General features: G+C 50.4%; 1 protein-coding gene across 8 annotated transcripts in view; it reads left to right on the forward strand.

Annotated features, from left to right (window-relative positions):
- Window positions 1–21259, forward strand: part of LOC121275851 (plectin-like) — a 253127-nt gene that overhangs the window by 150986 nt on the left and 80882 nt on the right. For all 8 annotated transcript variants that reach the window (XM_041183572.1, XM_041183574.1, XM_041183576.1 and 5 more), the window contains 7 exons: window positions 580–707; window positions 4822–4915; window positions 7558–7712; window positions 8167–8479; window positions 11022–11099; window positions 13935–14096; window positions 15041–15145. In XM_041183572.1, the coding sequence (XP_041039506.1) occupies window positions 580–707; window positions 4822–4915; window positions 7558–7712; window positions 8167–8479; window positions 11022–11099; window positions 13935–14096; window positions 15041–15145 (1035 nt within the window). The remainder of the gene's footprint in view (window positions 1–579; window positions 708–4821; window positions 4916–7557; window positions 7713–8166; window positions 8480–11021; window positions 11100–13934; window positions 14097–15040; window positions 15146–21259) is intronic.

Below are 21259 nucleotides of genomic sequence, written 5' to 3' on the forward strand. Positions count from 1 at the left end.
CTGTGTGTCAGTAACTACCTGTCTGTGTGTCAGTAACTACCTGTCTGTGTGTCAGTAACTACCTGTCTGTGTGTCAGTAACTACCTGTCTGTGTGTCAGTAACTAACTGTCTGTATGTCAGTAACTAACTGTGTGTCAGTAACTAACTGTCTGTGTGTCAGTAACTAACTGTCTGTGTGTCAGTAACTAACTGTCTGTGTGTCAGTAACTAACTGTCTGTGTGTCAGTAACTGTAACTGTCTGTGTGTCAGTAACTGTAACTGTCTGTGTGTCAGTAACTAACTGTCTGTGTGTCAGTAACTGTAACTGTCTGTGTGTCAGTAACTGTAACTGTCTGTGTGTCAGTAACTGTAACTGTCTGTGTGTCAGTAACTAACTGTCTGTGTGTCAGTAACTGTCTGTGTGTCAATAACTGTAACTGTCTGTGTGTCAGTAACTGTCTGTGTGTCAGTAACTCTACCTCTGCCTGTGTCTCAGTAACTCTACCTCTGCCTGTGTCTCAGTAACTCTAACTCTGCCTGTGTCTTAGTGACTCTAACTCTCTGTCTCAGTAGCTCTAACTCTTTGTGTGTGTTGCAGGGTGCTGTGCAGGAGGGTCACTTGAAGGTTCCTGCAGGCTACCACCCCATTGATGTGGAGAAGGAATGGGGGAAGTTGCATGTCTCAATTCTGGAGCGGGAGCGTGTTCTCCGCAGCGAGTTTGAAAGGTTTGGATTTAAGTCAGCTGTCCTGGAATTTTTGGAAAATGGTTGCAGAGGTGTGCTTTGCTCCCTCCATGTGTGGACATGAGGGAACCTGTAACAAGAGTAAAGTTTGCTTTGTGTACATGTTCTAAAAAAATCAATTTGTGCTTTATTCAGAGGAGTTTCAAAAGTCTACAACCTTTCAATAAAACCACACCATTCAGCCCACTGTGTCTGCTGGACCCTTGTTCACTCATTCCCAAACTAATCCCACTGTCCCGCTCTCTCCCCATGGCCCAGTATCAATCCCCAAACTAATCCCACTGTCCCACTCTCTCCCCATAGACCTGTATCAATCCCAAACTAATCCCACTGTCCCACTCTCTCCCCATAGACCTGTATCAATCCCAAACTAATCCCACTGCCCCACTCTCTCCCCATAGACCTGTATCAATCCCAAACTAATCTCACTGTCCCACTCTCTCCCCATAGCCCTGTATCAATCCCAAACTAATCTCACTGCCCCACTCTCTCCCCATAGACCTGTATCAATCCCAAACTAATCCCACTGTCCCACTCTCTCCCCATAGACCTGTATCAATCCCAAACTAATCTCACTGCCCCACTCTCTCCCCATAGACCTGTATCAATCCCCAAACTAATCCCACTGCCCCGCTCTCTCCCCATAGCCCAGTATCAATCTCAAGCTAATCCCACTGCCCCACTCTCTCCCCATAGCCCAGTATCAATCTCAAACTAATCCCACTGCCCCGTTCTCTCCCCATAGACCTGTATCAATCCCCAAACTAATCCCACTGCCCCGCTCTCTCCCCATAGCCCAGTATCAATCTCAAACTAATCCCACTGCCCCGTTCTCTCCCCATAGACCTGTATCAATCCCAAACTAATCCCACTGCCCCGCTCTCTCCCCATAGCCCAGTATCAATCTCAAACTAATCCCACTGCCCCACTCTCTCCCCATAGCCCTGTATCAGTCCCCAAACTAATCCCACTGCCCCGCTCTCTCCCCATAGCCCTGTATAATCCCAAACTAATCCCACTGCCCTAATCTCTCCCCATAGCCCTGTATCAATCCCAAACTAATCCCTCTGCCCTAATCTCTCCCCATAGCCCTGTATCAATCCCCAAACTAATCCCACTGCCCCACTCTCTCCCCATAGCCCTGTATAATCCCAAACTAATCCCACTGCCCTAATCTCTCCCCATAGCCCTGTATCAATCCCAAACTAATCCCTCTGCCCTAATCTCTCCCCATAGCCCTGTATCAATCCCCAAACTAATCCCACTGCCCCGCTCTCTCCCCATAGCCCTGTATCAATCCCAAACTAATCCCACTGCCCTAATCTCTCCCCATAGCCCTGTATCAATCCCAAACTAATCCCACTGCCCTAATCTCTCCCCATAGCCCTGTATCAATCCCAAACTCATCCCACTGCCCCACTCTCTCCCCATAGCCCTGTATCAATCCCCAAACTAATCCCACTGCCCCACTCTCTCCCCATAGCCCTGTATCAATCCCCAAACTAATCCCGCTGCCCCACTCTCTCCCCATAGCCCTGTATCAATCCCCAAACTAATCCCACTGCCCCACTCTCTCCCCATAGCCCTGTATCAATCCCCAAACTAATCCCGCTGCCCCGCTCTCTCCCCATAGCCCTGTATCAATCCCAGACAAATCTCACTGCCCCACTTGCTCCCCGTAGCCTTGTTAATCCAGTCCAGCATTTCGATTGAGGTAATGCTTATCGTCTGACCAGTCACCATGGAAATGGCAACACTCAGCCTGATCCTGAGGAAGTTGTGTGACCTGGTGAACCAAGTTCCATATGAAGCGTTATTGAAACCTGAAGCTGCGAATAAAAGCTGGGAGTGGGAGGAATTCAACAGTGAGTACTGGTTAGAGGAATCAGGGAGTGGGAGAAACATGTAAATCAAGGGTAAATAAGATATGAGGGGCTACAGAGGGAGAGAAGGGACAGAGGGCTAGAAAGAGGAGGAGATAGAGAGGGAGAGGGAACATAAGGAGCACGAGGGAGTCATAAAGGAATGTGTATGGAGTCAGTGTGTGAGTTCGAGAAGGTCTGCTCTCCCTGTTGGGATCGTTGAAGTCATTAACCTGAATAAAGAAATTTTTGGTGGAATTTACCATCAGTCCAAACCTTGATGAATCAGAGAATGGCTAGAGTACAGAAGGAGGCCATTCAGCCCATTGTTTCTGTGCCAACCCCCGGAAGAACAATTTAGCCAGTCAGCACCCCATCACCCTGCCCTTTCTCTATAGCTCACATATTGTCACTTCAGATGAAAATTGAGAGGGAAGATGTCCTGGAGAAGATGGACACGCTCAGATGGATAACTCACCTGCTCCGGAGGACTTGCATCCCAGGTTGCTAACGGGAGTGGGGGTGGAGATAGTGAAATGGCCTGTCTTAATCTTCCAATTTTCCCTGGATACAGGGGAGGTGCCAGGGGATTGGAGAGTGCAAATGTGACAGGCTTATTCAAGAATGGGTGTAAGGGCAGTGCTGGTAACTACAGGCCGGTCAGTTTAACATGAACGGTGAGAAAGGTTTCAGAAACAATAATCGGGGAAATAATCACTGGGCTGTTGGAGAGGTTTGAGTTCATTAAGAGGATCCAGCATGGATTTGTAAAAGGCACATCACGCCTGACTAATAGAATTGAATTTTTTTGATAAGTAACAGAGAAGCTTGATGAAGGGAACGTCGTCAATATTGTCTATTTGGATTTTAAGAAAGTGTTTGACAAAGTACCACTTAAAAGGCTGGTTGATGAAATTGAGGCTCATGGATAGGAGACTCTGTCCAATTGGATAAAAAAAAATTGGCTCAAGGACAGAAAACAGCGAGTCGCGGTAAACAGCTATTTTTGAAATGAACTAACCACCATCCCCATTCCCCTCCATCCCTGGAACTGTTCTGGTAAATCCTCTCTCACCCTCTCAGGGACCCTCACATCCTTCCTAAAGTGTGGTGTCCAGAACTGGGCACAAGACTCGAGTTGTGGCCTAACCAGAACTTTATAAAGATTCAGCAGAACTTCCCTGCCTTTGTACTCAATGCCTCTATTAATGAAATCCAAGATCCCGTACACATTGCTATCTCTCTTAATATGCCCTTCCAGCTTCTAATATCGATGTACATGAACCTCCAGGCCCCTCTGTCCCTGCACATTCTTTAGAACTGTGACATTAAGCTTTTTTTTATTCATTCACGGGATGTGGGCTTGGCTGGCTGGGCCCAGCATTTATTGCCCATCCCCAGTTGCCCTTGAGAAGGTGGTGGTGAGCTGCCTTCTTGAGCCGCTGCAGTCCATGTGGTGTAGGTACACCCACAGTGCTGTTAGGGAGGGAGTTCCAGGATTTTGACCCAGCGACAGTGAAGGAACAGTGATATATTTCCAAGTCAGGATGGTGAGTGACTTGGAGGGGAACTTCCAGGTGGTGGTGTTCCCATCTATCTGCTGCCCTTGTCCTTCTAAATTGTAGTGGTCATGGGTTTGGATGGTGCTGTCTAAGAAGCCTTGTTGAATTCCTGCAGTGTATCTTGTAGATGGTACACACTGCTGCTACTGTGCGTCAGTGGTGGAGGGAGTGAATGTTTGTGGATGTGGTGCCAATCAAGCGGGCTGCTTTGTCCTAGATGGTCTAAATTGTCTCTCCATATCCCTTCTACCAAAATGCATCACATGAAACTTCGCTGTCCAAAATGCCATCTACCACTTGTCTTCCCATTCTGGTAGCCTACCCCTGTCCCGTTACAGCTAATTCATATCATCCTCACTGTTTGCCACTCCTTCAAGTTTACTATGATCAGCAAATTTTGAAACTTTACTCTGATTTCCATTTATATGTATCAATAAAAGCAGTTATCCTGACACTGACACTGTCTACCATCGGTCAGTCTGAAAAATGATCATTTACAACAAACCGTATCACTGAGCCCTGGCCAGTCATAACTCTGACCCCTCTGCTGTTTCAGAAGTCTGACAGGCTGGGGGTCAGTTCTGTTAGATTCAGAACCCAGTTGACGGTTATCCTGTTATTGAGTCAGTGATAATTTGTTCTGATTGGTGCCCTTGTTCTTGTTCTTTGTAGAGTGGAGCGATTCCAGAGGATTATCCTGAGGCTTCAGCAGGAATCAAACCTGTGTGAGGAACAACTCAAACAATCTGACGCACTCCTCAAATCAGTGAGTGACTCCAAAATATCTGAGTGCACCGGGAAAGAGGCAGAATGTACACAGGGAGAGAGATAGACCTAGAGTGAGCATGTACCCAGAGACGGAGAAGGTGTACACAGGGAGAGAGATAGACCTAGAGTGAGCATGTACCCAGGGAGAGAGATAGAGTGCACAGGAAGAGCAAGACACAGAGCAAGTTTGAATGATGAGGGAGTGTGTTTATGGGAAGAGTAAGAGATAGAGAGAAAGTGTACATGAAGACAATATTATGGCACAGCCAATGGTAAATGCTGAGTTGCTCAAATCCTGGAGGGAAACTTGAAACAACTGTCATAACCAATTTTTGCAATTTGTATGTTTCAAGATGCAGGCTTTGAATTCAGTAGTAATAAGACCACCAAGTCTCCAAAAGTTTTTTTTATATGATTAAATTAAACATTTATTAATACAAGAAGGATTGTAAGCTCATACATGCATCTTCAAAATTACCACTATAATAACTACAAAAATCTCCTAATTAATCTGACTCTCAGTTACACCCCCCTTAAGGCAACAGTAAAACTCAGATTTAAACAGACACCTGGCAAAGCACAACCTGGACAGTCACATTCAAAATGAGTTTCTTTCAGCTCTGGGTCCTTGCAGACAGCAGTTTGAGGCTTACAGGCTGGAGGCTTCTCACACTTGTTGAATCTTAAAATGCCTCTCCCTTATACACAATCTCCTTTCTCCTTTATACATATTTTTCTTTTTGTATATTTTCCATTGTATCACTGGACTTGTAACTTTACCTCTTCTAATAATATCATCCTTTCATCCACCAATTTTATTGGTAAGCTGAAAAATAAACACTTTGCCTGGCGTCTTCTGGCTAGATGCAAGATTTCACCTACAGTCTTTTAACAAATGCAGATTTACACTTTACCTTCTACCCTCCTTATGTCTACCTAATTATCATCTCAAAACTACTATACATCAAAGTACCCAGACTAGCTGGCTTTAATCCAATTAAGACACACATAGACACAGATCCCACTAGGATTCTATTTTAAAATAACTTCCAATAACATTATTATATCTTCTTGACAAGAGAGAGAATTTACATGAGAAGAGAGAGAAAGAGAGGAAATGTACATGGAGACTCCTGAAGCCTTTCTGCCTAGCTCATGTATTAGCCACACCAGATGTTTGGGTAGACCAAGTCTATAAGCTGAGCTTCATGCTGGGCTGTGTCGAGAGCTTTGGCATTGTTACTGAACATGAGTCAAGGTTGAGCTCTCTGCTTATCTTTATACTTCTCCATGAGATTTCTGCACACAAGCATAGGGTCAGTCAGCTAATACAAGAGCCATGCAGAAATGTTTTAGGATTCGACAGAGCTGGAGATGGGTATGGAGTCAGGCATAGGTCTTTTCTGTCCCTCTTGCTGTTTGAGGCTATGGGGAAGGAGATAATAAAGATGGCACAGGAAGAGTGAGCAGAGAGATGTGGCTGTTTCATAGGAGGTCGCAGTATATGGATTCTCAGGTATGCAGATGACGCCACACATTGCCAGAACGAGGGAAAAGCGGGAGAATGTGGCAGGTGTAGTCAAAAGACTGAGTCGTTTGGACTGAACATAAATGAGGCAAAGACCAACGTTACAGCTCGAAATGTGATGGAAACACCCGGACTGGAAACACCAAGAGACAGGCAGTGGACAAATTCAAATACCTTGGCTCACTGACAAACACCAAAGCTATATTCAAGTTACATCTCAGAGGGTTGTGAGTCTTTGGAACTCTCTTCCTGAAAAGGCGGTGGAAGCAGAGTCTTTAAATATTTTTAAGGCAGAGCTGGATAGATTCTTGGTAAACAAGGGAGTGAGAGGTTATCAGGGGTAGGGGGATGCAGATTTGAGGTTACTCTCAGATCAGCCATGATCTTATTTAATGGTGGAGCAGGCTCGAGGGGCTGAATAGCCTACTGCTTCTTGTTCATATATCCTTGTTCATAAGAATTAAATCCTCATTAGATTGGATACAGCAAGAGGTGTGACCAGTGACTTAATTAGCATCTGGAAGCCCAAAAGCATCAGCCCAAAGCTGGGAAAGCATCCAGTCCAGTTACTCGTGTGGAGCATTGCACTGTTTGGATGTGACAGTTGGGACTCGGAAGAAAGGGATGAAAGGAGGAGAACGGTTTTGAAATGTGGCAATGGTGGAGGGTACTGGGAACCAGCTGGATGGTCAGAAAGACCAATTAGGTCAAGAGTAGAAGTTCAGGAATCAAAAGGGTTACTAAGTACAGTTAGAGAGAGAAAGATAGACCAGTATGGAGATTGGAACCAAAGACCTGACAGCCTTCTGGCAAAACCTGAAGGAGAAAGTGAGGGTAAAAGCAGGAGAGAAGGAGGAAAAATCATTGATAACATTGAAACGTGGACTGAAGGAAGATTGAATAAACGCAGAGAAGAAGCAAGACGATGTCACAGCCCCAGGGAGATGATGGAGTAAAACAAACATATTGGGGAGAGAGAGAGAGAGAATGTAGATGAGGAGAAATAAATAGAAAGAAAATGAACATGGAGAGAGTGTGTGGAGAGTGTGTATTTGGACTGAGAGAGTGTACACATAGAAACATTGAGTGACAGACCCCCTTTCTTTTGGCAGGATATCCATTTGATTAACGCAGGGAAACCAGCTCAGAACGTTGCCATGTTGGAACATGACCTGGACAAGTCGGACAGTTTGATTCGGAGCCTCTTCAATGATGTCCAGACCCTGAAGGATGGTCGACACCTACAGGCAGAGCAGATGTACCGCAGGTAGGGGCAGGGTCAGAGATCCGGGTGGGGTTGGGGAAGGGTCAGGGGCATGGTCAGGGGCAGGAGCAGTGTTCTGGGCAGGGCGGGAAGGGTCAGAGGGCTGGACAAGATCGGGGGAGGGGCCAGTGGGCTGGATGAGGCCCAGTGGCAGGGTCAGAGGGTGGGCTTGGTCTTGGGCAGGTTCGGGGCTGGGTGGAATCAGGGAGCTGAGTGGGGTCAGTGGGATGGATGGGTCAGTGTGTGGGGTAAGTGGGCAGGGTTAGGACTGGGGTCAGTCCGTTGGGCAGGACCAGTTGGGTTGTCACCGAGTAGCTCCTCTTCCCAGCCACTGAGCATTACCAGTTGTAGGAGGGAGTTCCATGCATTATTTCCAGCCTTTTCTCTGGGAGCCTATGTCTTAGCTCCAGGTGAACGTATAGAATGTTCTGTCAGTAATTCTACTCCTGTGTTTCAGGGTGTTCCGTCTTCATGAGTTCTTGGTTGCGACTCGTACAGACTATTCTATGCGATTTAAGTCTGGAGCCCAGCCCCCTATTCATTCATTCACATTGGTGAACCAAACAAAGAGCATCCCAGCGATGGATGGAGCAACACTGAAATACATCCAGGACTTGTTGGAGTGGATTGAGGAGAACCAGCGGCGTCTCGAGGCGGCCGAGTGGGGCGTGGACCTGCCCACAGTGCAGTCCCAACTCGGGGGGCATCGAGGACTGCACCAGTCCATCGAGGATTTCCGAGCCAAAATCGAGAGGGCCCGAGCTGATGAGGTGAGAGTTCAGGAACACTCACGCACACAGGAACACCCACACTCTCAGGTATACACAGACACAGGAACACTCACTCACAGGAACACTCACACACGCAGGTATACACAGACACAGGAACATTCACACACACACAGGTATACACAGACGCAGGAACACTCGCACACACAGGTATACACAGACACAGGAACACCCACACACACAGGTATACACAGACGCAGGAACACTCGCGCACACAGGTATACACAGACACAGGAACACTCGCACACGCAGGTATACACAGACACAGGAACACTCGCACACGCAGGTATACACAGACACAGGAACACTCGCACACACAGGTATACACAGACACAGGAACACTCGCACACGCAGGTATACACAGACACAGGAACACCCACACACACAGGTATACACAGACACAGGAACACCCACACACACAGGTATACACAGACACAGGAACACCCACACATACAGGTATACACAGACACAGGAATACTCGCACACGCAGGTATACACAAACACAGGAACACTCGCACACACAGGTATACACAGATACAGGAACACTTGCGCACACAGGTATACACAGATACAGGAACACTCGCACACACAGGTATACACAGATACAGGAACACTCACTCACAGGAACACTCACACATGCAGGTATACACAGACACAGGAACACTCGCGCACACACAGGTATACACAGACACAGGAACACTCGCGCACACACAGGTATACACAGACACAGGAACACTCGCGCACACACAGGTATATACAGATACAGGAACACTCGCACACGCAGGTATACACAGATACAGGAACACTCACTCACAGGAACACTCGCACATCATGTCTGCACCAGCTCTCCAAATGAGCATTATAACCTAGTGCCATTGCCCTGCCTTTTCCCCATACCCCTGCAAATTGTTTCTATTCAAATAATCATCTAATGCATTTTGGTCAGAAGAACATTGGAAGAGCATAAAATAAGGGGTGAAATTTTGAAGGGGCTGCCTTCTTGAACCGCTGCAGCCCATGTGGTGTAGGTACACCCACAGTGCTGTTAGGGAGGGAGTTCCAGGATTTTGACCCAGCAACAGTGAAGGAACAGTGATATATTTCCAAGTCAGGATGGTGAGTGATTTGGAGGGGAACTTCCAGGCGGTGGTGTTCCCATCTATCTGCTGCCCTTGTCCTTCTAGATGGTAGTGGCTGTGGGTTTGGAAGGTGCTGTCTATGGAGCCTTGATGAATTCCTGCAGTGCATCTTGTAGATGGTACACACTGCTGCTACTGTGTGTCGGTGGTGGAGGGAGTGAATGTTTGTGGATGTGGTGCCAATCAAGCGGGCTGCTTTGTCCTGGATGGTGTCAAACTTCTTGAGTGTTGTGGGAGCTGCACTCATCCAGGCAAATGGGGAGTAATCCATCACACTCCTGACTTGTACTTTGTAGATGGTGGACAGGCTTTGGGGAGTCAGGAGGTGAGTTACTCGCTGCAGGATTCCCAGCCTCTGACCTGTTCTTGTAGCCACAGTATTTATATGGCTAGTCCGGTTCAGTTTCTGGTCAATGGAAACCCCCAGGATGTTGATAGTGGGAGGTTCAGTGATGGTAATGCCATTGAAAATCAAGGGGTGATCTCTTGTTGGAGTTGGTCATTGCCTGACACTTGTGTGACGCAAATGTTAATTGCCACTTGTCAGCCCAAGCCTGGATATTGTCCAGGTCTTGCTGCATTTGGACATGGACTGTTTCAGTATCTGAGGAGTCTCGAATGGTGCTGAACATTGTGCAATCATCAGCGAACATCCCCACTTCTGACCTTATGATGGAAGGAAGGTCATTGCTGAAGCAACTGAAAATGGTTGGGCCGAGGACACTACCCTGAGGAACTTGCCCATTTGGTGGGCAAGCTTCTAGAAACAATTATTTGGGATAGGATTAGTGGTCACATGGAAAAATATGGGTTGATAAGGAAGAATCTGCCTGGATTTCTAAAGGGGAAATTGTGTTTAACTAACTTGCTGAAACTTTTTGAAGAGGTAACAGAAAAGGTGGATGAGGGTAATGCTGTTGATGTGGTGTACATGGACTTTCAAAAGGCATTTGACACAGTGCCACACAACAGACTTGTGAGAAAAGTTATTGCTCATGGAGTAAAAGGTACAGTAGCAACGTGGTTACAAAATTGGCTGAAAAATAGGAAGCAGAGAGTAACGATCAATGGATATTTCTCGGGCTGGAGGGAGGTTTGTAGTGGAGTTCCCCAGGGGTCAGTATTGGGACCCTTGCTTTTCCTGATATATATTAATGATCTAGATCTTGGTATGCAGGGGACAATTTTAAAGTTTGCGGCTGATATGAAGCTTGGGAGTGTTGTGAACTGTGAGGAGGATGGTGTGGAACTTCAAGAGGACATAGATACGTTGGTGGAGTGGGCAGGTAGGAGGCAGATGAAGTTCAATGAGGAGAAGTGTGAGATGATGCATTTTGTAGTGGAGTTCCCCAGGGGTCAGTAATCTCTGTGTTTAATATTTGCAGCTCCAGTTATCTCCTGGCAATCAGAATGCATATCGTGATTACCTTGGCAAATTGGACCTTCAGTATGCTAAACTGCTGGTGAGTGTCGGCCGCTGAAACCCTCCAATCACAGCATCTCCGCTCACTCAAACCGTCCAATTACCATGTGTGCTCACTCAAACCCTCCAATCACAGCATCTCCACTCGCTGAAACCCTCCAATCACAGCATCTCCACTCGCTGAAACCCTCCAATCACTGTCTGCTCACTAAAACCCTCCAATCACAGCATCTCCACTCATTGAAACCCTCCAATCACAGCATCTCCACTCGCTGAAATCCTCCAATCACAGCATCTCCACTTGCTGAAACCCTCCAATCACTGTCTGCTCACTAACCCTCCAAACACTATGTCCACTTGCTGAAACCCTCCAATCACCAAGTCTGCTCGCTAAAGCCCTCCAATCACAGAATCGCTGCTCGCTGAAACCCTCCAATCACAGCATCTCCACTTGTTGAAACTCTCCAATCAGTGTGTCGGCTCGCTAAAACCCTCTAATCACAGCATCTCAGCTCGCTGAAACCCTCCAATCACTGTCCACTCACTCAAACCCTCCAATCACTGTGTCCACTCGCTAAAACCCTCCAATCACAGCATCTCCACTCGTTAAAACCCTCCAATCACTGTCCGCTCACTAAAACCCTCCAATCAGTGTCCACTCGCTAAAACCCTCCAATCACAGCATCGCTGCTCGCTGAAACCTTCCAATCACAGCATCTCTGCTTGCTAAAACCCTCCAATCACAGCATCTCCGCTCACTGAAACCCTCCAATCACAGCATCTCCGCTTGCTCAAACCCTCCAATCACAGCATCTCTGTTCGCTGAAACCCTCCAACCACCATGTCTGCGCGCTGAAACCCTCCAATTATAGTGTCTCCGCTCACTGAAACCCTCCAATCACTGTGTCCACTCGCTAAAACCCTCCAATCACCTTGTCCACTCCCTAAAACCCTCCAATCACAGCATCTCTGCTCGCTGAAACCCTCCAATCACTGTGTCCACTCCCTAAAACCCTCCAATCACAGCATCTCTGCTCGCTGAAACTCTCCAATCACTGTGTCCACTCCCTAAAATCCTCCAATCACAGCATCTCCGCTCACTAAAACCCTCCAATCACTGTGTCCGTTCACTAAAACCCTCCAATTATAGCATTTCCGCTTGCTGAAACCTTCCAATCATTGTGTCCACTCGCGCAAACCCTCCAATCACAGCATCTCCGCTCGCTAAAACCCTCCAATCACTGTGTCTGCTCACTAAAACCCTCCAATTATAGCGTCTCCGCTCGCTGAAACCCTCCAATCACAGCGTGTCCAATGGCTGAAACCCTCCAATCACTGTATCCACTCGTTAAAACCCTCCAATCACAGTGCATCCACTTGCTAAAACCCTCCAATCACAGTGCGTCCACTTGCTAAAACCCTCCAATCACAGTGCATCCACTTGCTAAAACCCTCCAATCACCATGTCCGCTCGCTAAATCCTCCAATCACTGTGTCCACTCTCTAAAACCCTGTAATCACAGCATGTCCACTCACTAAAACCCTCCAATCACAGTGCATCCACTTGCTAAAACCCTCCAATCACCGTGTCCACTCGCTAAACCCTCCAGTCACTGTGTCCACTCTCTCAAACCCTCCAATCACAGCGTGTCCACTCATTAAATCCTCCAATCACTGTGTCCACTCGTTAAAACCCTCCAATCACGGTGTAAGCTCGCTAAAACCCTCCAATCACAGCGTGGCAGAGACGCTGCGGGATGATCAGAATTGGTAGCAACATGATTGACGCCGTCTCCCCCAACCCCAATCCATCCACTGCCCTGTCATCCCTGTACCCCTCTCCATCACCCCCCTCACTCTCACACCCCTTTCTCCTCTCCCCGCTGCCCTTCCCCGACTCCCCTCTCTCTGCTTCCCCCATCCATCCACTCCGTGACCCCATCCACCCAACCCCACTGTCCCCCCCGTTGCCCCCCCCCCCCCCACTGTTTCACCTCTTTCTCCTCTCCCCACTCGCCTTCCTACTGGTTCTTCTCCCTCTCTCTTTTTCTCTCTGTCTCTCTCTCTCTCCCTCTCTCTCTCTCTCACTGTCGCTATGTCTCTTCTCTATCTTTCTGTCTCAGAACTGACTGTCTGTGTCTCTCTCTGTCTCTCACTCTGTTCCTCCTTCTTTGTCTCTCTCTGTGTCTCTCTGTCACTCTCTTATTCTCTGTCTCTCTTTCTCTCTCTCTGTCCCTCTCTTTCTCTCTATCTGTCTTTGTCTCTATGTCTCTCTCTGTATCTATCCCTCCGTCTCTCTCCTTATATTTGTCTCTGTCTCTCTGTGTCTATCTCTCACTCTCTGTTTCTCTCTCTGTCTCTCCCTCTGGCTCTCTGTCTCTTTCTTTCTCCATCTCTGTGTCTCTCTCTCTGATTTTCTCGCTCTGTTTTTCTCTGTCTCTCACTCTACATCTCTCGCTCTCTGTCTCTTTCTCCATCTCTCTCTGAGCCTCTGTCTCTTTCTCTCTGTTTCTCTTTCTCTCTTATTCTCTCTCTGCCCCTCTCTTTTTCACTGACTCTGTATCTCTATCTGTCTGTCTCTCTCTCTATGTCTCTCTCTTTATCTTTGTCTCTCTCTGTCTCTCTCCATCTCTCTTTCTCTCTGTTTCTTTCCCTCTGTCTCTCTCTCTATCTCTCAGTCTTTTACTCTGTTTTTCTTTCCCCATCTCTCTTTCTCTCTGTCTCTTTTTTCTCACTCATTCTCCCTCTCTCTATCTGTTTCTCTCTGTCTCCCTCTCTCTATCTGTTTCTCTCTCTCTCTCTCCCCCTCTCTCTATCTGTTTCTCTCTCTCACTCCTGCTGATTCTACACTGATTCTGAAATGTTATTGATCCAGAATTCCTCCAAGTCCCGTCTACGTAATCTGGAGAGTTTGAACACGTTTGTTTCCATGGCGACAAAGGAATTAATGTGGCTGAATGATAAGGAGGAAGAGGAAGTAAATTACGATTGGAGTGAGAGAAACACCAACATGGCAGCCAAGAAGGATAATTATTCGGTACGAGTCAGATATTCGATAACTGATCGAGATACTGACCAGCACAGGATGAGCTGAGTGGGAAATGGGGACTGAGGGCACGGGCTCTTGGTGAGAGGGTGGGGGGGGCGGTGGGGGGGGGGGGGGGGGGGGGGGGGGGGGTGGGTAGGAGGATCTTGGTGAGTTGGGGGGGAGTCTCGGTGAGTAGGGGGGTCTCAGGGTGAGGGGGGGGGCCTCGGTGAGTGGGGGGGTCTCGGTGAGTGGGGGGGTCTCGGTGAGTGGGGGGGGTCTCGAGTGTTGGGGTCTCGAGTGTGGGGGTCTCGTTGAGCGGGGGAGTCTCGGTGAGTGGGGGTCTCGGTGAGTGGGAGTCTCGGTGAGTGGGAGTCTCGGTGAGTAGGAGTCTCGGTGAGTAGGAGTCTCGGTGAGTGGGGGTCTCAGTGACTAAGGGACTTGGTGAATGTCAGGGAGTCTCGGTGAGTGTCAGGGAGTCTCGGTGAGTGTCAGGGAGTCTCGGTGAGTGGGGAGGTCTCGGTGAGTGGGGAGGTCTCGGTGAGTGACTGGGGGTCCGGTGAGTGGGGGGGGTCTCGGTGAGTGGGGGGGGTCTCAGTGAGTGGGGATCTCGGTGAGTGGGGGTCTCGGTGAGTGGGGGAGTCTCGGTGAGTGTCCGGGGGTCCGGTGAGTGGGGGTCTCGGTGAGTGGGGGCGTCTCGGTGAGTGACGGGGGGTCTCGGTGAGTGACGGGGGTTCTCGGTGAGCGGGGGGGTCTCGGTGAGTGGGGGGGTCTCGGTGAGTGGGTGTCTCAGTGAGTGGGGATCTCGGTGAGTGTCCGGGGGTCCGGTGAGTGTCGGGGGGTCTCGGTGAGTAGGGGTCTCGGTGAGTGGGGGAGTCTCGGTAGTGTTAGGAGGTCCGGTGAGTAGGGGTCTCGGTGAGTGTGTTTGACTTCTCTCTCTCTCTGTCTGTAACCAGGGGCTGATGAAGGAACTGGAACTGAAGGAGAAGAAGGTGAACAGTATTCAGAACACAGGGGACAAGCTTCTCCGTGATGGCCACCCAGCTAAACAGACCATCGAGGTAAAGAGCCAGCGGCCCTGGTCCTGTACACGGGTTCGCCTGAAACACACACTCTCACATCCCCCACCCCCTCCCATCACTCACTCTCTCTCTCTCTCTCTCTCACATCACCCTACCCTCTCACATCACTCACTCTCTCTCTCTCTCTCTCTCACATCACCCCACCCTCTCACATCACACTCTCTCTCTCTCTCTCACATCACCCCACCCTCTCACATCACTCACTCTCTCTCTCTCTCTCTCTCACATCACCCCACCCTCTCACATCACACTCTCTCTCTCTCTCTCACATCACCCCACCCTCTCACATCACTCACTCTCTCTCTCTCTCTCTCACATCACCCCACCCTCTCCCATCACTCACTCTCTCTCTCTCTCTCTCTCTCACATCACCCTACCCTCTCACATCACTCACTCTCTCTCTCTCTCTCTCTCACATCACCCCACCCTCCCATCACTCTCTCTCTCTCTCCCTCACATCACCCCACCCTCCCATCATTCACTCTCTCTCTCTCTCTCTCACATCACCCCACCCTCCCATCACTCACTCTCTCTCTCTCTCTCCCTCACATCACCCCACCCTCTCCCATCACTCACTCACTCTCTCTCTCTCTCACATCACCCTACCCTCTCACATCACTCACTCTCTCTCTCTCTCTCTCACATCACCCTACCCTCTCACATCACTCACTCTCTCTCTCTCTCTCTCTCACATCACCCCACCCTCCCATCACTCTCTCTCTCTCCCTCACATCACCCCACCCTCCCATCATTCACTCTCTCTCTCTCTCTCTCACATCACCCCACCCTCCCATCACTCACTCTCTCTCTCTCTCTCCCTCACATCACCCCACCCTCCCATCACTCACTCTCTCTCTCTCACATCACCCCACCCTCCCATCACTCACTCTCTCTCTCTCTCTCCCTCACATCACCCCACCCTCTCCCATCACTCACTCTCTCTCTCCCTCACATCACCCCACCCTCCCATCACTCACTCTCTCTCTCTCTCACATCACCCCACCCTCCCATCACTCACTCTCTCTCTCTCTCTCTCCCTCACATCACCCCACCCTCCCATCACTCTCTCTCTCTCTCTCTCACATCACCCCACCCTCCCATCACTCACTCTCTCTCTCTCTCTCCCTCACATCACCCCACCCTCTCCCATCACTCACTCTCTCTCTCTCTCTCTCACATCACCCTACCCTCTCACATCACTCACTCTCTCTCTCTCTCTCTCACATCACCCTACCCTCTCACATCACTCTCTCTCTCTCTCCCTCACATCACCCCACCCTCCCATCACTCACTCTCTCTCTCTCACATCACCCCACCCTCCCATCACTCACTCTCTCTCTCTCTCTCCCTCACATCACCCCGCCCGCCCATCACTCACTCTCTCTCTCTCTCTCTCTCACATCACCCCACCCTCTCACATCACTCACTCTCTCTCTCTCTCCCTCACATCACCCCACCCTCCCATCACTCACTCTCTCTCTCTCTCTCTCACATCACCCCACCCTCTCCCATCACTCACTCTCTCTCTCTCTCACATCACCCTACCCTCTCACATCACTCACTCTCTCTCTCTCTCTCTCACATCACCCTACCCTCTACCATCACTCACTCTCTCTCTCTCTCTCTCACATCACCCTACCCCCTCCCATCACTCACTCTCTCTCTCTCTCACATCACCCTACCCTCTCACATCACTCACTCTCTCTCTCTCTCTCTCTCACATCACCCCACCCTCCCATCACTCTCTCTCTCTCTCCCTCACATCACCCCACCCTCCCATCATTCACTCTCTCTCTCTCTCTCTCACATCACCCCACCCTCCCATCACTCACTCTCTCTCTCTCTCTCCCTCACATCACCCCACCCTCCCATCACTCACTCTCTCTCTCTCTCTCTCACATCACCCCACCCTCCCATCACTCACTCTCTCTCTCTCTCTCCCTCACATCACCCCACCCTCTCCCATCACTCACTCTCTCTCTCTCTCCCTCACATCACCCCACCCTCCCATCACTCACTCTCTCTCTCTCTCACATCACCCCACCCTCCCATCACTCACTCTCTCTCTCTCTCTCCCTCACATCACCCCACCCTCCCATCACTCTCTCTCTCTCTCTCTCACATCACCCCACCCTCCCATCACTCACTCTCTCTCTCTCTCTCTCCCTCACATCACCCCACCCTCTCCCATCACTCACTCTCTCTCTCTCTCTCTCACATCACCCCACCCTCCCATCACTCACTCTCTCTCTCTCTCTCTCCCTCACATCACCCCACCCTCCCATCACTCACTCTCTCTCTCTCTCTCTCACATCACCCTACCCTCTCCCATCACTCACTCTCTCTCTCTCTCTCACATCACCCCACCCTCTCACATCACTCACTCTCTCTCTCTCTCTCTCACATCACCCCACCCTCCCATCACTCACTCACTCTCTCTCTCTCTCTCACATCACCCCACCCTCTCACATCACTCACTCTCTCTCTCTCTCTCTCTCACATCACCCCACCCTCCCATCACTCACTCTCTCTCTCTCTCACATCACCCCACCCTCTCACATCACTCACTCTCTCTCTCTCTCTCACATCACCCTACCCTCTCACATCACTCTCTCTCTCTCTCTCTCTCTCTCACATCACCCCACCCTCTCACATCACTCACTCTCTCTCTCTCTCTCTCTCTCACATCACCCCACCCTCCCATCACTCACTCACTCTCTCTCTCTCTCTCTCACATCACCCCACCCTCTCACATCACTCACTCTCTCTCTCTCTCTCTCTCTCTCACATCACCCCACCCTCCCATCACTCACTCACTCTCTCTCTCTCTCTCACATCACCCCACCCTCTCCCATCACTCACTCTCTCTCTCTCTCTCTCTCCTTCACATCACCCTACCCTCTACCATCACTCACTCTCTCTCTCTCTCTCACATCACCCCACCCTCTCCCATCACTCACTCTCTCTCTCTCTCTCTCCCTCACATCACCCCACCCTCTCACATCACTCACTCTCTCTCTCTCTCTCTCTCACATCACCCCACCCTCCCATCACTCACTCTCTCTCTCTCTCTCTCTCACATCACCCCACCCTCCCATCACTCACTCTCTCTCTCTCTCTCTCTCACATCACCCCACCCTCTCACATCACTCACTCTCTCTCTCTCTCTCTCACATCACCCCACCCTCTCCCATCACTCACTCTCTCTCTCTCTCACATCACCCCACCCTCTCCCATCACTCACTCTCTCTCTCTCTCTCTCACATCACCCTACCCTCTCCCATCACTCACTCTCTCTCTCTTTCTCACATCACCCCACCCTCTCCCATCACTCACTCTCTCTCTCTCTCTCTCTCTCACATCACCCCACCCTCTCACATCACTCACTCTCTCTCTCTCTCACATCACCCCACCCTCTCACATCACTCACTCTCTCTCTCTCTCTCCTTCACATCACCCTACCCTCTACCATCACTCACTCTCTCTCTCTCTCTCTCACATCACCCTACCCTCTCATCACTCACTCTCTCTCTCTCTCTCTCTCTCTCACATCACCCCACCCTCTCCCATCACTCACTCACTCCCTCTCTCTCTCACATCACCCCACCCTCCCATCACTCACTCTCTCCCTCTCTCTCTCTCTCACATCACCCCACCCTCCCATCACTCACTCTCCCTCTCTCTCTCTCTCACATCACCCCACCCTCCCATCACTCACTCTCTCTCTCTCTCTCTCTCTCACATCACCCCACCCTCCCATCACTCACTCTCTCTCTCTCTCTCTCTCTCTCACATCACCCCACCCTCCCATCACTCACTCTCTCTCTCTCTCTCTCTCACATCACCCCACCCTCCCATCACTCACTCTCTCCCTCTCTCTCTCTCTCACATCACCCCACCCTCCCATCACTCACTCTCTCTCTCTCTCTCTCTAAATCACATCACCCCACCCTCCCATCACTCACTCTCTCTCTCTCTCTCACATCACCCCACCCTCCCATCACTCACTCTCTCTCTGTCTCCCTCACATCACCCCACCCTCTCCCATCACTCACTCACTCCCTCTCTCTCTCACATCACCCCACCCTCCCATCACTCACTCTCTCTCTCTCTCTCTCTCTCTCACATCACCCTACCCTCTCCCATCACTCACTCTCTCTCTCTCTCTCACATCACCCCACCCTCCCATCACTCACTCTCTCTCTCTCTCTCTCTCACATCACCCCACCCTCCCATCACTCACTCTCTCTCTGTCTCCCTCACATCACCCCACCCTCTCCCATCACTCACTCTCTCCCTCTCTCTCTCTCTCACATCACCCCACCCTCCCATCACTCACTCTCTCTCTCTCTCTCTCTCTCTCACATCACCCTACCCTCTCCCATCACTCACTCTCTCTCTCTCTCTCTCTCACATCACCCCACCCTCCCATCACTCACTCTCTCTCTCTCTCTCTCTCACATCACCCCACCCTCCCATCACTCACTCTCTCTCTCTCTCCCTCACATCACCCCACCCTCTCCCATCACTCACTCACTCTCTCTCTCCCTCACATCACCCTACCCTCTCCCATCACTCACTCACTCTCTCTCTCTCTCCCTCACATCACCCTACCCTCTCACATCACTCACTCTCTCTCTCTCTCTCCTTCACATCACCCTACCCTCTCCCATCACTCACTCTCTCTCTCTCTCACATCACCCTACCCTCTCCCATCACTCACTCTCTCTCTCTCTCACATCACCCTACCCTCTCCCATCACTCACTCTCTCTCTCTCTCTCTCGCTCACATCAACCTACCCTCTCCCATCACTCTCTCTCTCTCTCCCTCACATCACCCCACCCCCTCCCATCACTCACTCTCTCTCTCCCTCACATCACCCTACCCTCTCCCATCACTCACTCTCTCTCTCTCTCACATCACCCTACCCTCTCCCATCACTCACTCTCTCTCTCTCTCTCTCGCTCACATCAACCTACCCTCTCCCATCAGTCTCTCTCTCTCTCCCTCACATCACCCCACCCCCTCCCATCACTCACTCTCTCTCTCTCTCTCTCACATCACCCCACCCTCCCATCACTCACTCTCTCTCTCTCTCTCTCACATCACCCCACCCTCCCATCACTCACTCTCTCTCTCTCTCCCTCACATCACCCTACCCTCTCACATCACTCACTCTCTCTCTCTCCCTCACATCACCCTACCCTCTCACATCACTCACTCTCTCTCTCTCTCTCTCTCTCACATCACCCCACCCTCCCATCACTCACTCTCTCTCTCTCCTTCACATCACCCTACCCTCTCCCATCACTCACTCTCTCTCTCTCTCTCTCTCCCTCACATCAACCTACCCTCTCCCATCACTCACTCACTCTCTCTCTCTCTCCCTCACATCACCCTACCCTCTCCCATCACTCACTCTCTCTCTCTCTCTCTCCCTCACATCAACCTACCCTCTCCCATCCCTCACTCTCTCGCTCTGTCTCCCTCACATCACCCCACCCCCTCCCATCACTCACTCTCTCTCTCTCCCTCACATCACCCTACCCCCTCCCATCACTCACTCTCTCTCTCTCTCTCTCTCTCCCTCACATCACCCCACCCTCCCATCACTCTCTCTCTCTCTCTCTCCCCCTCGCATCGCCCTACCTTCTCCCATCACTCACTCTCTCTCCCTCACATCACCCTACACTCTCCCATCACTCACTCTCTCTCTCTCTCTCTCCCTCACATCACCCTACCCTCTCCCATCACTCACTCTCTCTCTCTCTCTCTCTCTCCCTCACATCAACCTACCCTCTCCCATCCCTCACTCTCTCGCTCTGTCTCCCTCACATCACCCCACCCCCTCCCATCACTCACTCTCTCTCTGTCTCCCTCACATCACCCCACCCCCTCCCATCACTCACTCTCTTTCTCTCTCCCTCACTTCACCCCACCCCCTCCCATCACTCACTCTCTCTCTCTCTCCCTCACATCACCCCACCCTCCCATCACTCTCTCTCTCTCTCTCTCCCCCTCGCATCGCCCTACCTTCTCCCATCACTCACTCTCTCTCCCTCACATCACCCTACCCTCTCCCATCACTCACT

The sequence above is a fragment of the Carcharodon carcharias genome, chromosome 3, assembly GCF_017639515.1.
Source record: "Carcharodon carcharias isolate sCarCar2 chromosome 3, sCarCar2.pri, whole genome shotgun sequence".
NCBI lineage: Eukaryota > Metazoa > Chordata > Chondrichthyes > Lamniformes > Lamnidae > Carcharodon > Carcharodon carcharias.